Raw genomic sequence first — 22,259 nt, forward strand, 5'->3', positions numbered from 1 at the left:
TAAGGGTGTTATTAGAGCACATCTAGTTCCATCTTAGGCTAAATTCACTTTGTAGTGAAGTGTTATTTTCATTTTGAAAGGATGATGCCCTGGTGAGAACAATATCTTCAGCTGAGAAGATGAAGTTTAGGTAAGGTATACCCCCTGTGAGGTACTTAATGAATGAGGATAGCAGCGGTGGTCCAAGAAGTAATCTCAGAGGAACGCCTGTGGAGGTCAATAAAAGGATGAAATTGCTGTTGTCAGATTATGTTGAGAAGGGCCTGTCTGTTAAGCAGTTTGTGAACCATGTGCAGACCTCATTATATAAACTGCACTTTTTAAGCTTCTGAAGTAATATGTTGGGGTCAACACAATCAACTGCTCTTTTGAGATTTATGAAAATTGCTGCAGGAAGCTTACCCTGTTCAAAGTTGTTGTAGATGATACTAATAACTAGACACGTGACTGTTGAAGTGCTCTATTTTGATCTAAAAACATGCTAAGTGTCAGAAAGAATATTGTATTGGAAGATGTAATGCAAAATTTGCTTGCATACTAATCTCTCCAAGAGTTTATCCAAAGGATCACGGTTGGATGTTGGACTAGAATCATCAGCTGCTTTTGGGGTAGCAACTTTTAATAATGGTTTTATGAGTTCTGTTGTGAATAGGCTAGAACCCAGCCCACTGCAAAGAGAGAGGTTAAATATGTGAGCCAGTGGTGCTGTAATCTGCTGTGTACATAGTTTCAGTAGTAGAGGGTGATTGTTGTAGAAGTGTGATGTTGAATTATTAGGAAATTTTTCAAGCTTTTCATAGGTTTATAAGGGAGTAATGCTGCGGTGGTGCAGCGGTAGCATTGTTGCCTCACAGCAAGAGGTTCTCCCGTTCGATTCTCGGCTGGAGTGCAGGGAGTGCCTTCTGTGTGGAGTCTGCATGTCCTCCCCGCAGTTGGGTGGCATTCGAAAGACATGCGTAAATGGGCGTGCCTTTGTTGAAGGTTAGACATTGAGCTGGCACCCCGGCGTTCGTGAAAATCTACTGCCAATCATTAGCAGACTGGAGTTCCGCTGTGGCGACCCCCAACAGGGAAAAGCCGAAAAGACAAACAACTAGGCTAGCAACCACTGGGGCTTTAATAAGCCTAACAATGCATCAAAAGTGTATCCTACAAGTGATTTGAGTATTACTGGTTTTTGTTATAGTGTATATGTAAGCCAGGGTATGATTTACAGACTTCTAGTGTCCATTAGAGACATAGATGCTAGACCTGAGGTAAATTTCTAGTTTTCTATACACTGGTCGAGGTTATGCTTGATTAGGCTTAGGGAAGAACTCTGCTACACATGCATGAGCTATCTATTCCAGAGGAGGAGAATTCTCTGAGACACATACCTGTCCCTTCAGCATGTTTTTTTATGTCACAAGCAAACTTCAAATCCTTAGACTGAGTAGTTTTGATGGTACTGGTTTTGCAGATATGCAAAAGATCCATCAAAGAGGTATCCAAGGCTGTTTTGTATGCCAGACACACTTCATGTCACAACAGTCTGTAAGAAACTGAGTATAGAGATAAGGCTTTGAGTCGATCAGCATAAGATATGTTGCTTATACCATGTATTGTTTTTGTTAGCAGCCTTTGTGGACATTACAGTTGCTGCATGTGTCTGGTCACATACTGAAGGAGGAGTTGCACTCAATAATGCGTCTGATGAGGGACAAATATAGTGGAACAATGAACTCCTTGGACATAGATGCCATGCCCTTACTTATACGTTGGGCAACATAAAATTATTTCCTTACTGTCTTACACACATTGGTCAAAAGCCAGATTACTGTACCACATACATCCCCAAATCCTGACTACTGGGTCCACTCTTAGGGGTGTGTTATCAATGAGGTAGTGTCCTAGTGTAGCCGACTTCCCAAAGGGTGCTATTATGCATTTCTTGGCATTGACATTTAAGCAGTGGCTTTGACACCAGTCATTTGTCTGTGTCAGTCCTTCCTGTAGTGTGTTAATGTCTTTGGGGAATTCCATGATTACGCTTAGTTTTTAATCATCTGCATCTTGGTCAGCCAGAGGCTTTTGACACCGTATTTGACTTCCAAGAAGTAAATGGCAAAAAGGAGCTGGCCCAGCACAGAGCCCTGTGCAACTAGTGACCAACCTCTTTGCTAGTTTTACTCATTACCTTTACCACTGGACCCCCTGTCATTGTCAGTGCAGTACCCATAAAGTTATGACTGTTTTCAATCACCATTTCTTTCCTGGTTTTGTTTGTTTTCCTGCCAAGGAGTGTATCACACAACTAATTTGTTTGCAGTTAACAGCATTCTTTAGAGTCTCCTTGCTTGTTTTTTGTTTAAAACTTTCATTTAGTGTCTCACTGCTGTTTTTCTGCTGTAGTAAACATTTCTGCATTGTTTTTTTTTTTTGTTTTGTTTTTTTTTTGCCTAAAATAGTGTAGCTAGTAGCTGTAGCATAGTCCAGACTCAGGGTTGCTGTTTCTGGGCCTGGTTCTTTGTTTGTAGTGTAGTGGCTGTTTGTTCTAAGCACATTTTCCAGAACCCCTTGGATTAGAAAGCGCCCTTCTGCACTCTAGAGAGAGAATTATGATTGGTCTCTGGCTGGTAAAGGTTGGTTGGTCTAGGGCTTGAAGTAAGCACCTCATTGGTTCGTTTGAGCTTTTTTTAAAGTTCTTTTAAATTTTAACCATCTGGTATTTAACCCCTACCCTTGAGTGGGTTTCTGCCTGTTTGCTCATCCCACAGCCTCCCGGACTGCTGCACAATTGTGCACCATAGCCAGACAGATAATTTCAGCAATTTTTCCCTTAGATATTTGTATTCCAGCAGTGTAGTTTCTCATCTTTAGCACATTTCCGGGCACAGAAGCAGTACTAGTGAAGTTGCGTATGCTCCCCATTGTAATAATGGCCTCAAGAGTTTTTCTGAGGCCCCACTCTACCTACTAATGTTGCATTAATCCTAGCCTCTGAGGTATTAACACAACTCGCCCAATAGTTATTCCTATGTGTGACCCCTTTCCCACCATATTCCTGTTTCTGACCATATAAATTCACCTAGCACTATGAGCGGGTTATTTCCCATAGTTTCTCCAGCCAGCTTGGTCGACATGGACATCCTGAGGCAGTGTAGCAACTGCCTCATGTACAGAGATAACCCTCTACTTTTAGTCCACACAAACTCAATATGTGTGAGAGATGCAACTATATTAAAAACCTTGAATCAATGCTCTGTCGCACACCAGTCAATATCTGTGACACTGAGCAGGTTGCCAGCATGCACACCTCACCACCTACTCCACCCAAACCCACATCATACATACCTACATATGCAGAGGTCCTCACCACAAACTTGCCTAAACACCAGAGACCTCCTGAACACAAACACAAGCACAGTCTACATAATACTTCCTCTGCAGAACACAATACACACATTAGCTCATGCACCACTGTCTCACCTGTCAAGCCCATAAGGCCAAACACTAAACCTAACATATTAGACGTAGGAGACTCCATCATGAGACACACCGATGTCCCTCTCACCAGGCTGAATAAGTCATCTGTCAGGTGCCAGAATCCGCCATATCACACATGCACTCAAGGCTCTCAATAACAGGTACCATTATGACTCTGTCATAGTCCATGTTGGTGTGAATGACTTGAGACTTACCTCTGGAAATATACGAAGAAAGACATGACTGAGCTCATGGACAATGTGTCTCAGGCAGGTATGTCTTTAGCATTAAGCAGCATTTTACCTTCACCTAGAATGATGCTTCAATACAAACAGAAGATGATTGACTTCAATAATTGGCTTAGTTTTTGGTGTCATTCTAAGTGGATCCAGTATCTGTCAGCTTGGAATGACATGATCGACAGACCTCAATACCTTGCCAGAGATGGTCTTCATCTGTCACCCTGGCTACTGGCTAAAACTTTTTCCACCCCTATAGTGGTTTTTTAGGAAGTGTCACAAAGACAAAACTCCTGACATAAAAATACCAACCAAAAACAACCTCAAGGTCATGTTGCTAAATGCTAGGAGTCTTAACATGAAACTGCACTCACTGGAAGCAGTCCTCACCCTGGAGGATGCACACATTTGGACAGTCAAGGATACCTGGTTTAAGGCTGTGGAGAGCACCCCAGCCATAATGGGTTACACCTCCTTCCACGTGTTCAGACCACAAACTGAAGCCATTAAAACCAAAGGAGGCAGTATATTAATATTCATTAAAGATAAGTACACCTCCAGATTGGTTAAACAGTATGATTCCCTGGAGATACTTCAGGTGCAGTTAACTGTTGGTAGGACACCTTTTCAAGTCATTCCCAGCTACAGGACCCCCTCCATGAATCAGGACACCCACTCTGCCTATTTGGATCAACTTGATTCTATCAATATACATCTTAACACCATAGTTTTGGGTGACTTTAACTACCCTAGCATTGACTGGGTGAATTACTCATGCTCAAACTCACCTGCCCAAAGGTTTCTCAACTTTGTCAACTCCAGTGCCCTGGACCAGCTGGTTGACACCCCCACCAGGGGTGCCAACATCCTGAACCTGGTGCTTACAAATATGGGAGACCACTGTAGCTCCCCCACTGTGAGTTCATCTCTGGTGAGATCTGACTACAAATCAGTCTCATTTGAGGTAATTGTCACACCTGACCCTCCCCAACTAGACTAAAAAACTTCTCCAAAGCAGATTATAAACTCTTACGGGATGGTATAAATAGCTTCATTGCACCTCAGACGGAACCAGTAACTATGCCAAGCTCTACACCAATGCCCTATACAAGCACCTGTATAACTGCATTGATTTGGCAGTACCTGTTAGGACAAGCTCTTCAAGAAAAAGCAAACCTGCCTGGTGGACAACCACCATTAACGGGCTTTACAATAAAAGGAAGAAACTGCTGTCCAAGAGTAAGAAGAAGCGGGCTATAAACTGGAGACACTCCCTTCTCAGCTTAAACAAGCAAACAAGACTTCTTGTGAAGTCTTTCAAGGCAAACTATGAATCTAAGTTAGCTTCCTCAACCAAAGACAACCATAATGCATTCTTTAGTTACATCCATAACCTAAAAAGTAAGGCTCAGATTTGTACCAAACTGGTAGTTAATGATAACACATACGCTGGGCTGGTGGACATAGCTAACCTGCTAGACAACAGGTTCAGTGAAAACTTCACTCCCACATCCCCACCACACATACTTCATGACATCCTTACCTCCTCTCCCCTACCTTGTATCTCTAAAGAGCCGGTTCTAAACGCCCTCTCTAAGGCCAAAAACACAGCATCAATGGGACCTGATAACATCCCAGGCTGCATCCTACATGGGCTCAAACAAGAATTAGCATCGCCACTGGCTACTCTTTTCAATCACCAGCAAGGAAATTGTTCGGCAGACCACCACGGCACCACGATGCAACTATTAAAATCACAAATTTATTGAGTAAAACTGTAAAATGCAGGAATAAAAATCGGTCCAGTAAGTGTTTTCGGCTGATATAGCCTTCTTCAGATCATATGTGAATCCTACTACAGATTCTATTTAAAACCCAGATGCCCAATCACAAATGTGGGGTGGACTACATATGCAAATGCAGATTCATAGTCTTAGTATTGATTGGAAGCATAGCAGCCAACTGCAGTTCTAAAAATTAGTCAGCAGCCAGTAGTGAAGCATTCAGTGGTAACTTTGCTATTGGATAAGCTTCTTAGTTTTAACCAATTGTTTTCTTAGACATGTATTCCTGTGGTGATATGTTACTATAGGACTTATTGAGTCCAATCATCCTGTTGTGGCTCATTGCCATGGCAACAGAAAGTGTGTGTGACAATTGGTATTAGCAGAGACAGCAAATATGGCTGCTGGAAGCTTTGTAGCAGCAGTAAGTAAGAAATACTGCATCATGATAAATAAACTTTCTAAGTTACATAGCCTCCTCAGGGCCCAATCCTTAGCTTCCTTGCTTTTAAGATAGGTCTTAATGGCACTACACTGTTTAAGCCTGGAGGACAATGTGCTCTTAAATTAATAATCCAGTTGATTTCTCTAATTTCTGTCCGATTCTTTATATCACCTTCTCTTAGACTAGGTTGAATACATTCCAGGACTTTAAATTAAACACATGTTGGATTATGAACAATGTGAATAGCAAGCACATTGTTTAAATCAGCATTCCTTATGTCTCTCAAATGGCGTAGAGTCCGATCCTTGAGGTGCTGATCAGTTTTTCCTACATAGAAAGCATGAGCAGCAAGATGCCATATAGAGAAGATGTTGACTAGTACAATCTGCAAATATATCAAAAACATGGGTACTATTGAGACAGGGTGAATAAAGTATTACTGCTGTCAATGTGAGTATAAGCTTTACAACAATGGCATCTGAAAGTGCCTTTTCTTACCAAGGGTGTCTGGTGACTGAAGCCATCTTTATTATATAAGAGGCTTTTGATGTTCCATTTATACTTGTACAAGAACCTACGATATTTTTAAACCTCTCATCAGCAGTCAATATAGTCCAATATTTTCTAATGGTGTCACACACCTGTTTATTATCAGTACTGTATGTCAAAAGACAATTAAGTTGTGAATTACTGTTCTTATGTTCACCAGAGGATGGAATGGTCAATTGTTCAGTGTAGTAGGGATGGCCCTTAATGCTTCTCATATTCTTAAGGTCAGTTGTCAACTTGAGATCCGACTCTTTGTAGCCTTTTGCACGTAAATTAGAGTGCAATTCGTCACATTCTGTTACAAAGTCAACCTCTGATGTGCATAAATGTGAGACCCTTGTGGCTTGATTTTCAAAGATATTCTTAAAGATATGGTTGGGGTGCATACTCTGGCAATGTAGGTAGTGGTTTCTCCAGGTGCTCTTCCTATGGAGACAGGTCTGTATGCCAGTTTCTTGATGCAGCATCACCTTTACATCAAGAAAATCAGTAACTTCTTTGGAGTAATTGACTTTAAATACAAGAAACTTAGTGGTATTGTTCAGATAGTCAGTAAAAGAAATCAGTTGGCTAGCATTCCCTTTCCATAAAATAAAAATATCATCTACAAAACATCCATAATAGAGTAAGTGTTTATGCCAAGGTTTGGAATCACATATTACCTTTTCTTTCAACAATTGGGCTAATACTATTCAAATAACTGTTAGCACAGGGGGTGCCCATGGCAACCCCCCATATCTGTAGGTAAAGCTCCTGCCCATACACAACGATGTTATTTTCTAGCACCAGCTCCAGCAGGGGGCATATGGGGTCCATAGAAATACCTAGATGTCTGAGGAACCGATGGATAGCTTCAATACCAAATTGATTTGGAATAACCGTAAATAAACTATTGATGTCCATCATTACCAACAGTAAGTCTCTCATATCCTTCAGATCCTTAACCTTATTTCTTAGGTCAGTTAGGAAACTGCCTGTATCCTTGAGCACAATGGTGGCTTGTGTAAGGGCTTTTTTCAACTCATTTTCAATGTACATCGAGAGAGGTTCCATTACTCACCCTCTTCCTGCCACTATGGGCTGTAGCGGAGGATCTATAGGGTCCTTGTGGATCTTAGGAAGTCCACTGATGGCTGGTATGGTAGGATGGATTACTTCAAAAAAGTCATCTAGATCTTTGTTTAGCAGTCTTTCCATGAGTAACTCATATAAGTGACTGTTGAAGCTGTTAATCATCCTGTCAACTTCTTTTATATCTAATTTCTTGTAAGTCTACATATCACACAGTATTAGATTCATCTTCCTTGTATACCATTCAGAGTCCATTACCACAATACCTCATCCTTTGTCAGCCGGTTTAATAACCAGATCTTCTCTTTCTCTAAGCTCCTTGAGGGCATCCCATTCCTGTCATGTCATATTATAGAAGCCGGTTGCCATTTCCTCTTGACTTGGCTAACTCAGTTTCACAAAAATGTATAAATAAGTCTATTGTAGGGTGGTTTACAGGTGTGAAAAGGCTCTGTTTTTTATAACAAGTGGTGGGTTGATCATTCCCTGATCCAAAAACTGACCTAGGGTGATATTTCTTCCAAATAGCCTTAGGTCTGTAACAAATTCATTCAAACCAGATGATAGTGCTGGTATAAAACTCAGACCCTTGGTATGGTGGACCCCAGCCATAAACAAACTATACAATAGAAGGAGGAAGCTACTAAATGATAGAGCAAAATCCCAAAAAGGGAAGGCATCACTGATCAGTATTAGCAAAAAACTACGGGCACTCATAAAATTGTCTAAGGCCAGCTTCGAGAGAAAAATTGCACAGGACACTAAGGATAATCACAAGGCTTTCTTTAGTTATGTTAGGAACCTGGGTGGTAATTCCCAGATATGCTCAGAATTAGTCCAAAATGACAAAAAATACACTGAACCCACAGACATTGCCAACATCCTAGCTGACAGGTTCAGTGCAAACTTCTCCCTCCCTCCCACCAAAGGGCAAATATCTATCCCAGCAGAGTGCTGCCCCCTAGACATCTCAGATGCTCAGGTAAGAGCCGCCCTCTCCAAAGCTAAAAACACAGCTTCAATGGGACCAGGCGGTGTCCCGGGCTGTGTCCTACATGAACTCCAAGAAGAGCTAAACCCAAACATAAAACTACTGTTCAGTCTCAGCCTTACTACAGGATATGTGCCCAAAGAGTGGCGTACAGCAACAGTGGTCCCTCTCCATAAAGGTGGTGCCTCAATGGATCCTGGAAACTATCGCCCCATAAGCCTGACTAGCTTGGTCTGCAAAGCTATGGAAAGGATCATCATGGACCTCATAAATAAAGATATTGGGGACCTACAGACACTGGATCCTACCCAGTTCGGCTTTGTTAAGGGCAGATCCTGCCTCTTAAACCTGGTTGATTTCTTTGAAACAGTCACCAAGGCCATTGACGAGGGAAGGTGGTCCACACAGCCTACCTGGACCTCGCAAAAGCCTTCGATACAATACCCCACTCGGGCATTATAAATAAGCTCACCAGCTTAAATATAAACCCCTATGTCACTAGATGGATTGCAAACTGGCTCAAGGACAGAACCCACATGGTTAGAATTGCTGGAGCCATGTCAGACTCCAAACCAGTTACAAGTGGCATCCCACAAGGCTCAGTCCTGGGACCTCTCTTGTTCGGTATATATTTCAGGCCAACACGAAAGGACTGTGGCTGACCAAGTTTGCAGATGACTGCAAACTGGGCGCCATAATCGACTCTCCAGCCAACACAATCATCCTCCAAAAGGGCCACATAGAAACAGACAACTGGTGCCAGAGCCATGGCCTCAAGCTAAATGCCAAAAAGTGTATAGTCATCCCCTTTGGCAAAAACAAAGTGCCCACAAATTACCACATAGGTGGTAATCCATTAAGTACAGAAGAAGTAATTAGGGACCTGGGGACCCAAGTTGATAGCAATCTCTCATTTGACAACCACGTGGCCAAAGTGGTTAGAAAAACATTTTATATAGCCCACCTAATCATGAAGGGATTCACATCTAGATCAGGGAGGTCATTGTGCCTCTTTACTCATCCCTCATCAGGCCCATAATTGAGTACAATGCCCCTTTTGGGATGTACCTTACCAGACACCTGCAGCAACTGGAAAGACCCCAAAAGTACCTCACCAAGAGGATCAAAGGGCTCAAACAGATGCCATATGCTGCCCAGTTAAAGAAACTCCAGCTCTACTCAGTGGCATACCGCCTGTTCAGAGGCGATCTGTGCCTGACGTATAAAGCCATGTCCAACCCGGAATTAATGGACATGCTGCACCTCAGAAAATCCAAATCCCATTGAGCTACGCGCTTGAGAGACTTGAACCTCAGCACTGAAATAAATAGGACGTGCTGGAGGGACAGATTCATAATCCAGGGACTCCCTTCACTCTGGAATAAAATCCCAGTCCCTCATTGACTCTCTTCAAGAGGAATCTTGATGAGTGGATGGGAGATCGTAGGTTTACCCCGGGTATCACTTCTGTGTCACTGTTAGACAGAGGCACAGTATACTAACCTCAAAAAAGGGCATAGCAAAATAAATTTAAAATGGGTGGCGAAAGCCAAACACATTCTGGCTAGGCTTATAAATGCCCTAGGGCAGATAGCCTAGTATGAACCTGTGAACCTATGAACCTATAATGATAGATTTTCCCAACTATCAATAGGCTAAAACATAGTTGTTTCCTAGGTATGTTACCAGGTGTAGTGGATATATCTTTGGCTTCAAGTGTCTGCACAAATGTTTTTATACCCTAGTAAGTTCTTATATCTATATCCAGGAATGGTCCTACCTTTAAGGCATATAAGTAGGAGAATGAGGTTGAACATGTCACAAATTTTAATTTCATTCTGGTCTAATTAGAGTGGTTAAAAATGAATGAGACCAATGTCTTCCCGTGTTGGCTGGGAAAAAGATACTCGCTTTAAAATGGAAATCTAAAGTGCATCTAAACAGGGACTATGTCAAGCAAATCATAAAGGAAACTTACAATGTGTAACTAGCCCTAGGTCATGCAAGGAATAAAATTAGGGTGAAAAATAAACTGACTCATCTATAGTATAAATTGAGGGATTGGCCATGATTTTTCAAGTCAGTGGGGACTTCAGTATCATTTTTTTGTGTCATGTTATGTAACTCACCACTCCCAGCTGCCTAATTCAAATGTGTATCCTGATGACACAGGGGAGGCTGCCACAGGCACAAGGTATAAAGGGGTGCAATTGACAGATACCAATGGTGCAGTACAAGCGTTTAGAAATGAATGATGATACTGTATTTTCCAGACACAGCTGAGGTACAAGTGGTTTGCTAGTTTCTTTTTGTTTTGTTGGTGCAACTCAGTTTAGATTTGGGGGGTACCAGATCAGGCAACTGCAGAGGGTGCCAGATAACCTAGGGCTCTGCAGGTGTTTTAATTAGTTGGTTGTTGCTTCCCACAGGGTACTGGTAGTTCCTGGTGGAAGGTTTCTACATTGTGCTATCTTTCATGCTTTTTATGTATATTGAATCTAGAACCCTTGTTAATTTGTTCATAAGGTTTAGAAATAACTTTGCTCACTTCTTTTACCTTTATGTTTTATCTTGCAGTATGTTCTGTACTTTTGGTTTTGCTATTGAATTTTTAAGTTTGAATAGATTTAACAGCACATTTTTTTTCAAGATTCATAAAGTTTTATGTATGTGTCATGAAGCTATGATTGTACATTCTAATGTACACAATGCATTACAACTCAACATCAAATACAGTTGGTGGCATGGATCTTAAAGTTTATTTACTTTACTTATTTTGTTTATTAATTCGGTAGGTAGGCTGATCCAGGAACTGTTCCAAGCGATCATCTGGGATATATATCAGCATTCACAAAACAAAATTATAATAACAAAAAACAAATGCAGGACAATACAGTACAATAATTACAAAAATTAAAGAAGCAAAATACTTTTGTATATTGCAGTCAGTAGTGTAAAGGATGACTAACAAGGTAGAGTCAAACTATAATTTTTACAAACCAAACTCAAAACACAAATGTAGGAAAAATGCATCGGTTACGTAAGTAGAGAGCAAAGCAGCATCAAGATTACAGATAGCAAAAGAGAAATTAAAAAAGATCATCAGTAAATTGAAATTACAACTGGAGAAAGTATAAAAAAGTAAAGCTAAAAAAAAGATGCAGACATTCTTGGCATGTCTGTTGATTTTTTTTTTTTTACCATAGCATAATTTGGAAATGGGAGTAAAGGACAGAAAGAACAAGCTTTTGATATTGTGGAGTGGTCTTACACATGGCAAATAATGGAATGACATGGATCCGTCATGAAGCTAGCAGAAGGAATAACACGAGCAAATATGGAATGGGTAGGTTGGGATAAGGATAGAAGCCCATACCTCCAAAATTCCTAGCTCAGTGATGGCAGAAGAATCCAGACATGTGTTAAAAGTGCCAACACCCCCCACAAAATGTACACATTCATTTATAGTATTGTTTACTGTCAGAGAAATTGAACTCTTGATAGCATGAAAAGTGAAACCCACATGAATGGAAGTAAACCCCTGCCTATGTCATTGATATGCTCTAGACCAATGTGTTAGCAAGGTATGTCATCATACTTCTCAACTTCTTAGAGCGAGAAATCCAGACAAAGCCATAAATAATGGGGGGACAAAGGCCCACAAATAGGGGCAGTTTTTAAATATTGGTCTTACAGAGACTTAGAATGTTTCTGAAGGTGTTGAAGTCTGCAACTCAAATGTCTGTCATTATTTTCTGACTTCATTCCCCAATAACTTGCCAATTATTTGCCAGATAAATACAATTTTATGAGAAACAGACCAAAAATATGAAGCTTTTAAAATCTGTACATTCTGCAAAAGTCTATAGGTTTAAGAGGTATGTATGCCACAGAAGCACTGGAAGAAAATGTGACTGGAAAATGCATATCAGAGGAACAGAACACATGAAATTAGGACAACAAAAATGTACCTGCATAAGTTTGACTGCTTGTCTTTTTTTCAAGGCAAAGTTTCCAGAATTATGTATTAACAAAGCATGCCGCAGAAGCACCCATAGAAAAGGTGAGTGGAAAACACATTTCAGGGGAATGGAACACATGATAGCAGGATAACAGAAATCCCCTGACATGTGTTTGAACCACTGCCTTTGACAAAGATATTGCATAGACCATGGCAGTAGCAAGTGAAGCCACAGAAGAACATATACTGAAGAGTTCTGAATACACATATTTCAGGGAAATGTTAGAATAATGTGGAAAACTGACAGTGGAACAGTGGAAACATACCAACCAACGGGATTAATACTCATCTGCTTTTGTATTGAAAATGTACACATTACTGCATGTGTAGACTGAGCCATGGAAGCTGTTACATATGCAGATCTGTTTACCATATGTTATATTCAAATGGTACTTAGCACATGATAATTGTTTGTCAGCCTGCTGCAAGGTAGACCTCCACGGATTTGCATCCCTGCCTGCCTAACTAATACTAGCTAAAGCATTTCTCTGTGCTTAAATATGGGCAGCAAAGTTGCTCTCTGCCAACTGTCACATAATGTTTACTGCAGACAGATGAATATTCTTGTTTTATAAACCCTTTGTAGCTATGTTTGTGGCATAATAATGTGCTTCTGATAACATGATGAAGGTGGTTGAAGAAGAAGCTAGACATCAATTGCTATGAACCCCACACATGATTTTCACTTTGATGTCAAAGAAAGCAATGCATTACTAATGACAACCACTAAATCTGTATGATTCTAAGGGATTATTAAGAAAACACATACATGTGATATCAGAAACAGAAATACTTTATTGATCCCACAGGAAATTGCCTATGTTACAACTGTACAGATAAACATAGACACAACTTAGACCAAACACAAATCTTTCATAATTAGATATGATAGATACCATACTCACTTATGTTACACCAGATATATACATGTGATATCAGAATCAGAAATAATTTATTGATCCCACAGGAAATTGCCTATGTTACAACTGTACAGATAAACATAGACACAAATTAGACCAAACACAAATCTTTCATAATTAGATATGATAGATACCATACTCACTTATGTTACACCGCATATATAACAGCAACGCCTGACATAGGTACTCTGTTGACCATAGCCAAAGTGTTCGATGAGTTTGATACCACATATTCTAGTGACATGAAAGTGAGAGCTTTTTGTGTTAATTACCACTCATACTAGGATATGGGTATTGTACATTACGATAGTTTCATTAACATATAGCATATTGCAGAAAGGATAATTGCATTGATGATTAATATTGCACAGAAAAAAGCGATAAAAAGGATGGGGAAAAAACAAACCAGGAGTAAGAGTTTAACATTGCACTATGTGGTCTCCTTCAGTAGTGGGGGTGGTGCTAAGACAGTTGAAGGCATTATAGTGTCTGATGGCTGTGGGCAGGAAGGATTTCCTGTGATGTTCAGTGGAGCACTTTATGCTCATCAGTCTCTTCTTAAAGGAACTTCTCTGTCCATCCACCCCTCTGTTGAGTTGGTGGTTAATATTTTCCATGATGGACTTTAGTCGCGCTAGCATTCTTCTCTCAAACATGGTTTGGAGGATGTCCATTTCTTCTCCAAATTACTGAGCTAGCCTTCTTTACCAATTTATTGAGTCTGTTTGCCTCAGTCTTCTTTACGCTACTACCCCCGCATGTCACTGTGAATAAGATAGTGCTGGCCACTAGAGTCTCATAGAACAGACACAGTATATTGTTGTCAACTCCAAAGGACCTGAGTCTCTGTAGTAAGTGCAGCCTACTCTGGCCCTTTTTTATGCCACCTGTGAGTTTTGTTTCAGTCTGACTGCCCATGTGCACCCCCAAATACTTGTCCTGAAGAGTCTCCACTTCAACCCTCCTATTTGACAGAGAGGTCATTGGGAGACAAAATTGTGATCTCCCCGGATCTACTCCCAGCTCCTTTGTTTTACTGATGTTTAGCTGCAACTGATTAATCTCACTCTATGTAGCATATTTGTATAGTCAATACCAAACAGTGTAAAGCAGCCATTTGCTTAACTGCATTTTAGTTATGTGTGTGCTGTGTTTGCTTTTGAACCAGGTGGGAGTTTGGAAAGGGAAATATAGGACTGAGATCAAAAGAGGTAGAAGGAGTATTTCAGAGCTACACAGTTAAAGCTCCTATACGTAGCACAAGCAGAAAGGTATAATTCAGTGGAAAGGGATAATGACAAACTGGGGGGGGGTCAAGAAACAAGGAGAGACTGGGAATTTTAGATCGTTATAGAAGATAACAATAACTATACAACATATTATATTCATAAAGTAGCAGAAAGTATTCTAAAAACTAACCCAACACAGGAATGGAGAAAGGAGATTCTGCCAATGGGGATGTCTGCAATTAGGGATACAGACAATAAGCAAGAGGGGGGTGAAATTTACTGAGAAAACTAGTAAAGGAACCAAAGTATTGGGAGGAAATAATTAGAGAGGAAAAGGTAATAGAATGGGAAGAGGCCAAGAATTTTTATTTGGACTGCAGACTAGATACTGCCTTCCCTATCAAAGACTGATATCAGAGTATAGGCAAAGAGAAAGAAATATGGGGATCCTAAGCAAAAGAAACATTGGTAGAGTTTTTAGTAGATTCTAGAACAGAAGCTGCTGTTAAAAAGGGGGATAATTAGTAGGGCATATAAAATACTGCACAATAGCTATGAGAATCAATCAGAGGAGGTCAGAAAAGATTGGGAAGAGAGACTGGATAAACACATTCACAAAGAAACAATGGGGGGGTATATGTATGCCTCCCAGCTATGCAACAAAATGAAGAAGATTTAGGATCTTTGATTGGAAGTGTTTACACAGGTTTTTATATACCCCATGTAGACTCCAAAGAATTTTTCTTCACATAGTAAATGTTAGAGGTGTGATGAGGAAGAAATAGGTAATTGGGAACATATTTTTTGGGAGTGTAATGATTTGTCAGACTTTAAAAATTCCCTGTAGACTACTTTATCAGAAATACTTTGTGAGCAAATTGGTATAACTAAGGAAATTATTTTTTTGAGCTATGATATAGAATCAGACTTGTCTAGATATAGTAAGGCCTTGCTGAGTCTAATTATGGTAATTGCAAACAAGGAATCACTAGAAAATGGAAATCAAAGTGTAAACCAATTGTACTAGAAGTAGTGAATATAGTAACAGAGATACAACAACAAGAAATGGGATCTTTAGAAAAGGGTAGGAGCAAATTACATAGAAAAAAATGGGGAATTGTGGGAACAATACATGCAGAATAACATTTTGGAGGCAGAATGACGTTTAATAAAAGGCAGGATATGAATGAGCTATATAATGTTTGACTGACAATAACTGGATAGATTACATGTGATCTATAATGTTTGCAACCAAAATATGTCAGTATGGTTTCTTTTCATTTATATAAATGTGTGACCGCCTATGTCATAAGTGATAATTTAATAAAGATATTTCTTGTTTAAAAAAGGGAGATTAAATGAGGTAGAATACAATGGATAGCACATCAGGAGAGTGAAGGATTGAGGTGGAGATGGATAAAGTTGTGTTAATAGCATATTTATTAACTTTTTAACTCAACAGGGCTGGGTGACTGCATACTGACAGTTTGGATTGACAGTGTCAAACTCCATGACAGAATGTACTCAGTGATGAGAGGCATGTTTTAATTTTGGAGAAGGGAATACATAATCAGTAAGATAAGATGGTCACATCTGCATGGCTTTGAAACCATTCCTATGTCACTAACATTCTCCAAGACAGAAAATTAGCAAGCTATACTGCAGCATCCAACATAAAGAAGGAGATGTTAAAACATAACTGGGTAATGCTACATAGAATAGGAATGAAGGAGAAATATACTTGAGCGTATTTGTATCCCCTAAACCAGAGCATTAGCCAGCTGTTTGCTGAAAAAAATAGTATTGTATAAAAATGTTCCACCCTCAGGGGATTAGAACTCTGCACTCAGTGCACTGAAAATGAATGGGGGGGGACTGAACTCACAAACATCCTAACAATCTCAGAGCATATAGACTTAACATGTTGAGCTACTTCTCCAGCTTTACAGGAGATAACATGCAGAATTAAAAGTCTAACTTCACATAGTTATACTAATTCCAGTTAAGAAAGACAGTGCTGACATATGTTCTCCACCTCTATAAATGCAGTTTACAATACTTTTAATTGCTACCTGACAGTATGCAAACAGATACATCAGAAACTGTATTTACCTTCGCATTCTCTCAAGTTCCCTACTCTGTCTCTATCTTTGTCCCTGTTTCTTTCAATTTCTTTAGAGGATGGAGATATAAAAAGGCCTTAATGGCATATTTGATGGTGGTATGTATTGGGAGGCTATGTGTTTAGCTATAATATGACATACTTGAAGTACTGAGGGGGTGACTATGCTAAAAATTCAGTCTGCCATCAAGGACTTGCAGTGACTTAAGTCACTATAGTGGTAATAGCACTGTTCCTCCTTGCATGGGATGCCAGTAGCACAGATAACAGCTTTGGCCAAACTATTCCAAGGATCAGCCTTGTACTGAAATCACGAAATAGCCATCCTGCAGGAACATCTGCTAGTAGTGCTTATGGAGGATATTCAGAAAAATCTTGTACTCTGCTCCATACTACCACCATGCGCTGAAAGGAGCACTACCCTCACCTTCTTTAGCCAGAATTGTCTCACCCTCTAAAAGATCATAGGAAATTGATGCCCAGATGATTTCTACATGTTTCAGCCTTAGTGCAACAATGAGCACCAATGGGCAACTTGTTTGCACGATAGATAGCCAAGTAATAAAATACAGACACTGTAATATTATTATTATAGTTCTAATGACACTATAAGGTGTGAAACTTGAATACCTTCCATCCCTGTGTTTACTGTAGAGAGTAAATGTTCAATGTTAACTCCATCTTCAGATGGTTAAAGATAACATGTCCACTTGTCTCAACCTTCAAACTGTAGACTATGGTAAACAAACTCCCATAAGTTTGAACAAATGGGCAACATGTGGAACACTTACTGTCAGCTTACCAACAACTGTAATTTTTAAGATCACTACAAGGTTAACATGTCATGTCATAATAAAGTTATAAAATGTTATTTTAATGAATTCATATTATTCAGTGTAATTTACCATGAATATCATTTAAAAAATTGCTAAGACTTTAATTTATGTCAGACATTTCATTGTGAAAATGCAAGGAACATGGTTCATTAAAACTTACATTTGGATCATTACTCATAATGAGGTACACTAGAGAGGTACGAGGAAGACAGTTTCCCAGTCCCTAAAATATGGGCTTCCCCCGTATGTGCAGTGTCACTGCAAGTGCTCAGGCACATGCACTGCATTGTGTAGAACTCAACACAATGTTTACCAGGTTTACTCATCATGCAAATTGAGTAATTCAGAAAAAAATAATGAGATAAACCCTAATTAGCATACTCACTGCACCCAATGGGGGTAATCTACATGATAAAAGAGCAACTAGAGCCACAGTTTACAATCAAACTGAAGAAGATGGAAGCTTTTTTTTAATACAGTGGTGTCCTACTTCTGGTACCTGTTGTCATATAGTACCAGTGTCTCCATCAATAAGGTATGTTGTTCTTTTAAGAGCTAGTTATGTGTGTAAGTAAATAGGTTTATGTGTGCTATTTACTGTAAGGTCTAGAAATGTGGTTCAGTCTTTCTCAATGTATCTACTTGCATTGGCCAATGCTGTCTGATGGGGTACATAGCAACTGTACTGGCTATAGGGGAATGCAGTCACATTACTGTGGGGTGCATCGACATTAAAAGTGTGTAATACAGCATTGCAATGTTGTGTACCTTACACATATGTGATTACAGTTTAAGACATTTCTATCAAGGTTGTGGCAAATGATAATTGTGCTTGTTAAGTTGCTTGCTTGTTAACTTAAAGTCATGCTTGTATTTTTATGGTGGAAGGGGGGATTGTGCTTAGGACACAATGGATGGCTGACATTCAGGTACAGTATTGTTTTTAGATGCACATAGTGGATTCTCAGGCCCTACTAATTTACGTTTGCTGGAGTATTATTATAGTGTGTCTGTTGGGATTTGTAACACCCATTTGTAGTCACAGCTGTTAATGTCAGTGTGTTTTCCATACCGAGAGAGATATGCAGAAGAAATTAGCACAGAAATCTACATTAACCCACAAGTCCAAGTTTACAGAAGCAGAAAATGAGGTGATACTCAAGGCCATCCTTCTACAAGGTAGATGGCTCTTTGTTTCTCCCTGTGGGCAACCATCCCTTCTGTGATATTGCCTGGCATGAATTTGTCACCACTGTAAATGCCGTGGGTAGCTGTGATAAAAATTATGACATGGTCCTCTGCCAAACAACCAATGTGATCCATGCTGCCACCCACAGAGCACAGGCAGTGGCATGGTAACAGAAAGTGAAAGACAGTACGCCATGTGCAGCACAACCCCTTACAAAGATGGAGAAATTTTTGGTTTCACTTAGCAGCAGAACCACCTCCACAAAGTTCCACAGTGTGGTGCAGATGTTGGAGCAGAGATGGATAAGCCACACAGCATTTCCACAGTTGATACCAAAGAAATTTACTAGTCCTACTATCACTATCTGTCCATATTTGCATCTGTTAGTCCAGTGTATAAAATACCTATCTCACTTGTGACATATACTTACATCTGGCATCCAGGTGCAGCTTCCATCTTCACAGGTATTGGCACGGTTATACCTTAATATCATATATGTTTATACTTGTACTGATATTAGTTGAATGTGTCGTTTTGGTACCGAGTCATACTTACACTGGATATGTTTTCTTTTGGTATGGTCACAGGTGAAACTTTGAATGGCACAAGCACTGTGGAAGTACCCTTTCAGATGTTGGAAGTTCATTAGCCTGTGATGATGATGGTGGGGATGAGATGGCGCAGTCAGGAAATGCAGTGTGTGTGTGATGGACACAGGGAGTGTGACCCTCACCTCTCCTACTCAGACTATGGAGACAGTCTGCATGCTTATATATACCCAGAACATATTACCATCTCAGATTGTACAGGTTGGTGGTACACTGTGGCCACTCTTCACGTAAACTCGCTTAGCTCAATACGGCAAATGTTTATAAATTCAGCCCTGTGTATATTGTAACTTATAAAATCTAATGTGAGATCTGGAATCTAATGAATGTTATCAATGTGAATTAAAGTTTGTGTTGAGCATGTTTTCTGTTTCTACTTCTTTAATAGCATGCATGGCTCTAGTGAACTGAACATTTTTGTACTGTAAATGTATAACTTCATTTTGTCAAAAGATTTGGAAAGTAACCATTATTTAACCATTATTCCTGTATGCAAAGTTAAGACTACAACATTCCAGAGTGCCTGTGAGATAATAAGGTAACTGTAAAAAAGGACTCCTGAAAGTATGTAAGATCACTTTTATTTAAGGTTAGATTAGGCTGTTCACATTCCTGAATTATTTGTAAATGTTCAGTCCTTGTTACTAGACGTACAGTTCAGCAGCTGACTGTAGACAGTACAATATATGGAACTAGAACCCCATTCAAGGGAAAAACATTCACCACTGAATAAAAATGAAACATTCTGAAAAAAAGAATTGGTAAGATCCACTTCTACTACAGCACTAACACAGAAATCCAGTACTTTTTCATATTCTGAGTATTGTTTATATAGAAAGGTACAAATATTAAAGTTGTAAAAGATGAGGTACCACGAAAAAGGATCTGTGTGGACTGGAAAACACCAAACTGAGCAATAGAAATACTCCAAATTAACTTCCTAAAAATGTTCATCAGATATCTGGAATGTAGGACGTCAGAGCACATGAGTGATGGCATGGCTTACTTCACCAGCACCACTACTAAAACTGAAGAGGATAAATATTAGTGAAGGGCACATTGTCTGTCTGGTAATGGGCAGTGGCAGCTGACACAGTCATACAGTTTTCACTGTGACCAGTCTCCAAAAAGGGAATACTAATAAACAGATGCATATACAGTTAGGCACCAGCTTGTATACTTCCATTTCATAAGGACATGGCTTCAGCAGTTACAGGGTCATTGTATCAGTCCAAAATCATCACACCATCTAGAAAAAGGGCAGTGAACTTAATTACCTCCTGACAGAGAGATGGAATGTTCTGGGAATCACTGGTTCATTGATCAAAGTGTGTTAACTGATATTCGAAGACTCATTACTCCAAATCCTGGTAAAGGAAAACAGAAAAAGCCAAGAGAGAAGTATATTGGAGTTTTCCCTTTTTCCTAAGGTATGGCTATCTCAGAGTTAGTATATGTATAGTTTGAGAGTGGGGCAGGGCTTGCACCCACCATTAGAGGTGTGTAGAAGGGCCTTGCCCCATGCAAAATAACAACTTCAGAGAACTGTGATGTTTAACATTTGTTGTTCTGCTGTATATATATATATATATATATATATATATATATATATATATATATATATATATGTGTGTGTGTGTGTGTGTGTGTGTATATGTATATATATATATATATATATATATATATATATATATATATATATAAAATATTTTTTGTAGTTCCAGGGCTTGTACTTACAAGTCCTGGAATTACAATAGGAATGGGCAGTTCATTTTCGGACTTGCTTACATTTCTCTTGACAGCATTTCTGGAATCAGACAGTCTGTTTGGTCACACATGAAAGCAGTATTTTAAAACTTGAATTTGAAAGACTGGGTGTAATTCAGAAAATCTTGCTAGTGGTTGAAAGGGTTAAGAGTAAAAGAATGTAGTCATCAGATTGTAAAAGAAAACAAAAGTGAAAAATGTGAGTAGGCATGAATAGTTCACAACTTAGCTCAGCGTATTTATGCCCAAGCCTAATTAAAAAAAAAATCTTTTTATTGAGCTAGATGTTTGGTTTAATTTTGAATTGTACTTTCTGGTGAGCCACTTAGTTTATCCACACACACAGTGCAAAGAACATACAGCCATGCTGCAGATGCAATGGTCTTCATACAGCAATGATTGATTGATTGATTGATTGATTTATACATTTAAATCACCTAACCAGCTACAGTATGTATCAACCGTCTGAGCAGCTCATATACCCCCATTTTAAGTACAATAACAAGTTGCTGGGTGCAGCAGTACTCTTAATAACAATAGGCCACCCTGCTTGAGTCAGCCATAGGATTAATACTAACCCATAGCCCTCACCAAGATGTAATGCTTCATTTCTGAATACCACATGGGACTTTTTTAGGCTATTTTAATTTATGAAGATTACTTCTATGAATAAAATTTGTTCATGAGGTGTTTATATCCTGTTGATGCTTTAATTTCAGTGATACTGCTGCATTATGATTGCAAACCACTTTTACTGATGCAGCATTTTTGAAAATGGCTTTTAATTCAAAGTGATATAGTTTCTCAAGTAAATGAACATGTTTCATCTGAACTTCTGGTTTGTATCTGTGATTTTACCATTAGCCATCATATTTGTCTAGTTAAGTTGTTACTGACATAACCAGAATGATTTCATGGGGTGTATTTTCATCCATGCTTTTTTTTTATTACTCAGGATATAATATTCCAGTGAAACAGCTATTGCTGCTAATTGAAAAGCCTAATGAACTTCCCTTTAATGTG

At 39.3% G+C, this 22,259-nt stretch overlaps 1 protein-coding gene and 1 long non-coding RNA gene across 2 annotated transcripts in view; both read left to right on the forward strand.

The window, feature by feature from the left end:
• LOC122800129 overlaps positions 1-19,832 on the forward strand; it is a 61,054-nt gene extending 41,222 nt beyond the window's left edge. The window contains exon 3 of the long non-coding RNA XR_006364537.1: positions 19,449-19,832. This is a non-coding gene — a long non-coding RNA (uncharacterized LOC122800129). The remainder of the gene's footprint in view (positions 1-19,448) is intronic.
• A 928-nt stretch (positions 19,833-20,760) lies between these two features.
• Positions 20,761-22,259, forward strand: part of LOC122800266 (gastrula zinc finger protein XlCGF26.1-like) — a 31,607-nt gene continuing 30,108 nt past the window's right edge. Inside the window, exons 1-2 of the mRNA XM_044069755.1 lie at positions 20,761-20,839; positions 22,192-22,259. The exon at positions 22,192-22,259 is cut by the window's right edge and continues 55 nt beyond it. Coding sequence (XP_043925690.1) covers positions 20,761-20,839; positions 22,192-22,259 — 147 coding nt within the window. The remainder of the gene's footprint in view (positions 20,840-22,191) is intronic.

Source organism: Protopterus annectens, chromosome 4.part0 (assembly GCF_019279795.1).
Source record: "Protopterus annectens isolate FY-2018-M chromosome 4.part0, PAN1.0, whole genome shotgun sequence".
NCBI lineage: Eukaryota > Metazoa > Chordata > Ceratodontiformes > Protopteridae > Protopterus > Protopterus annectens.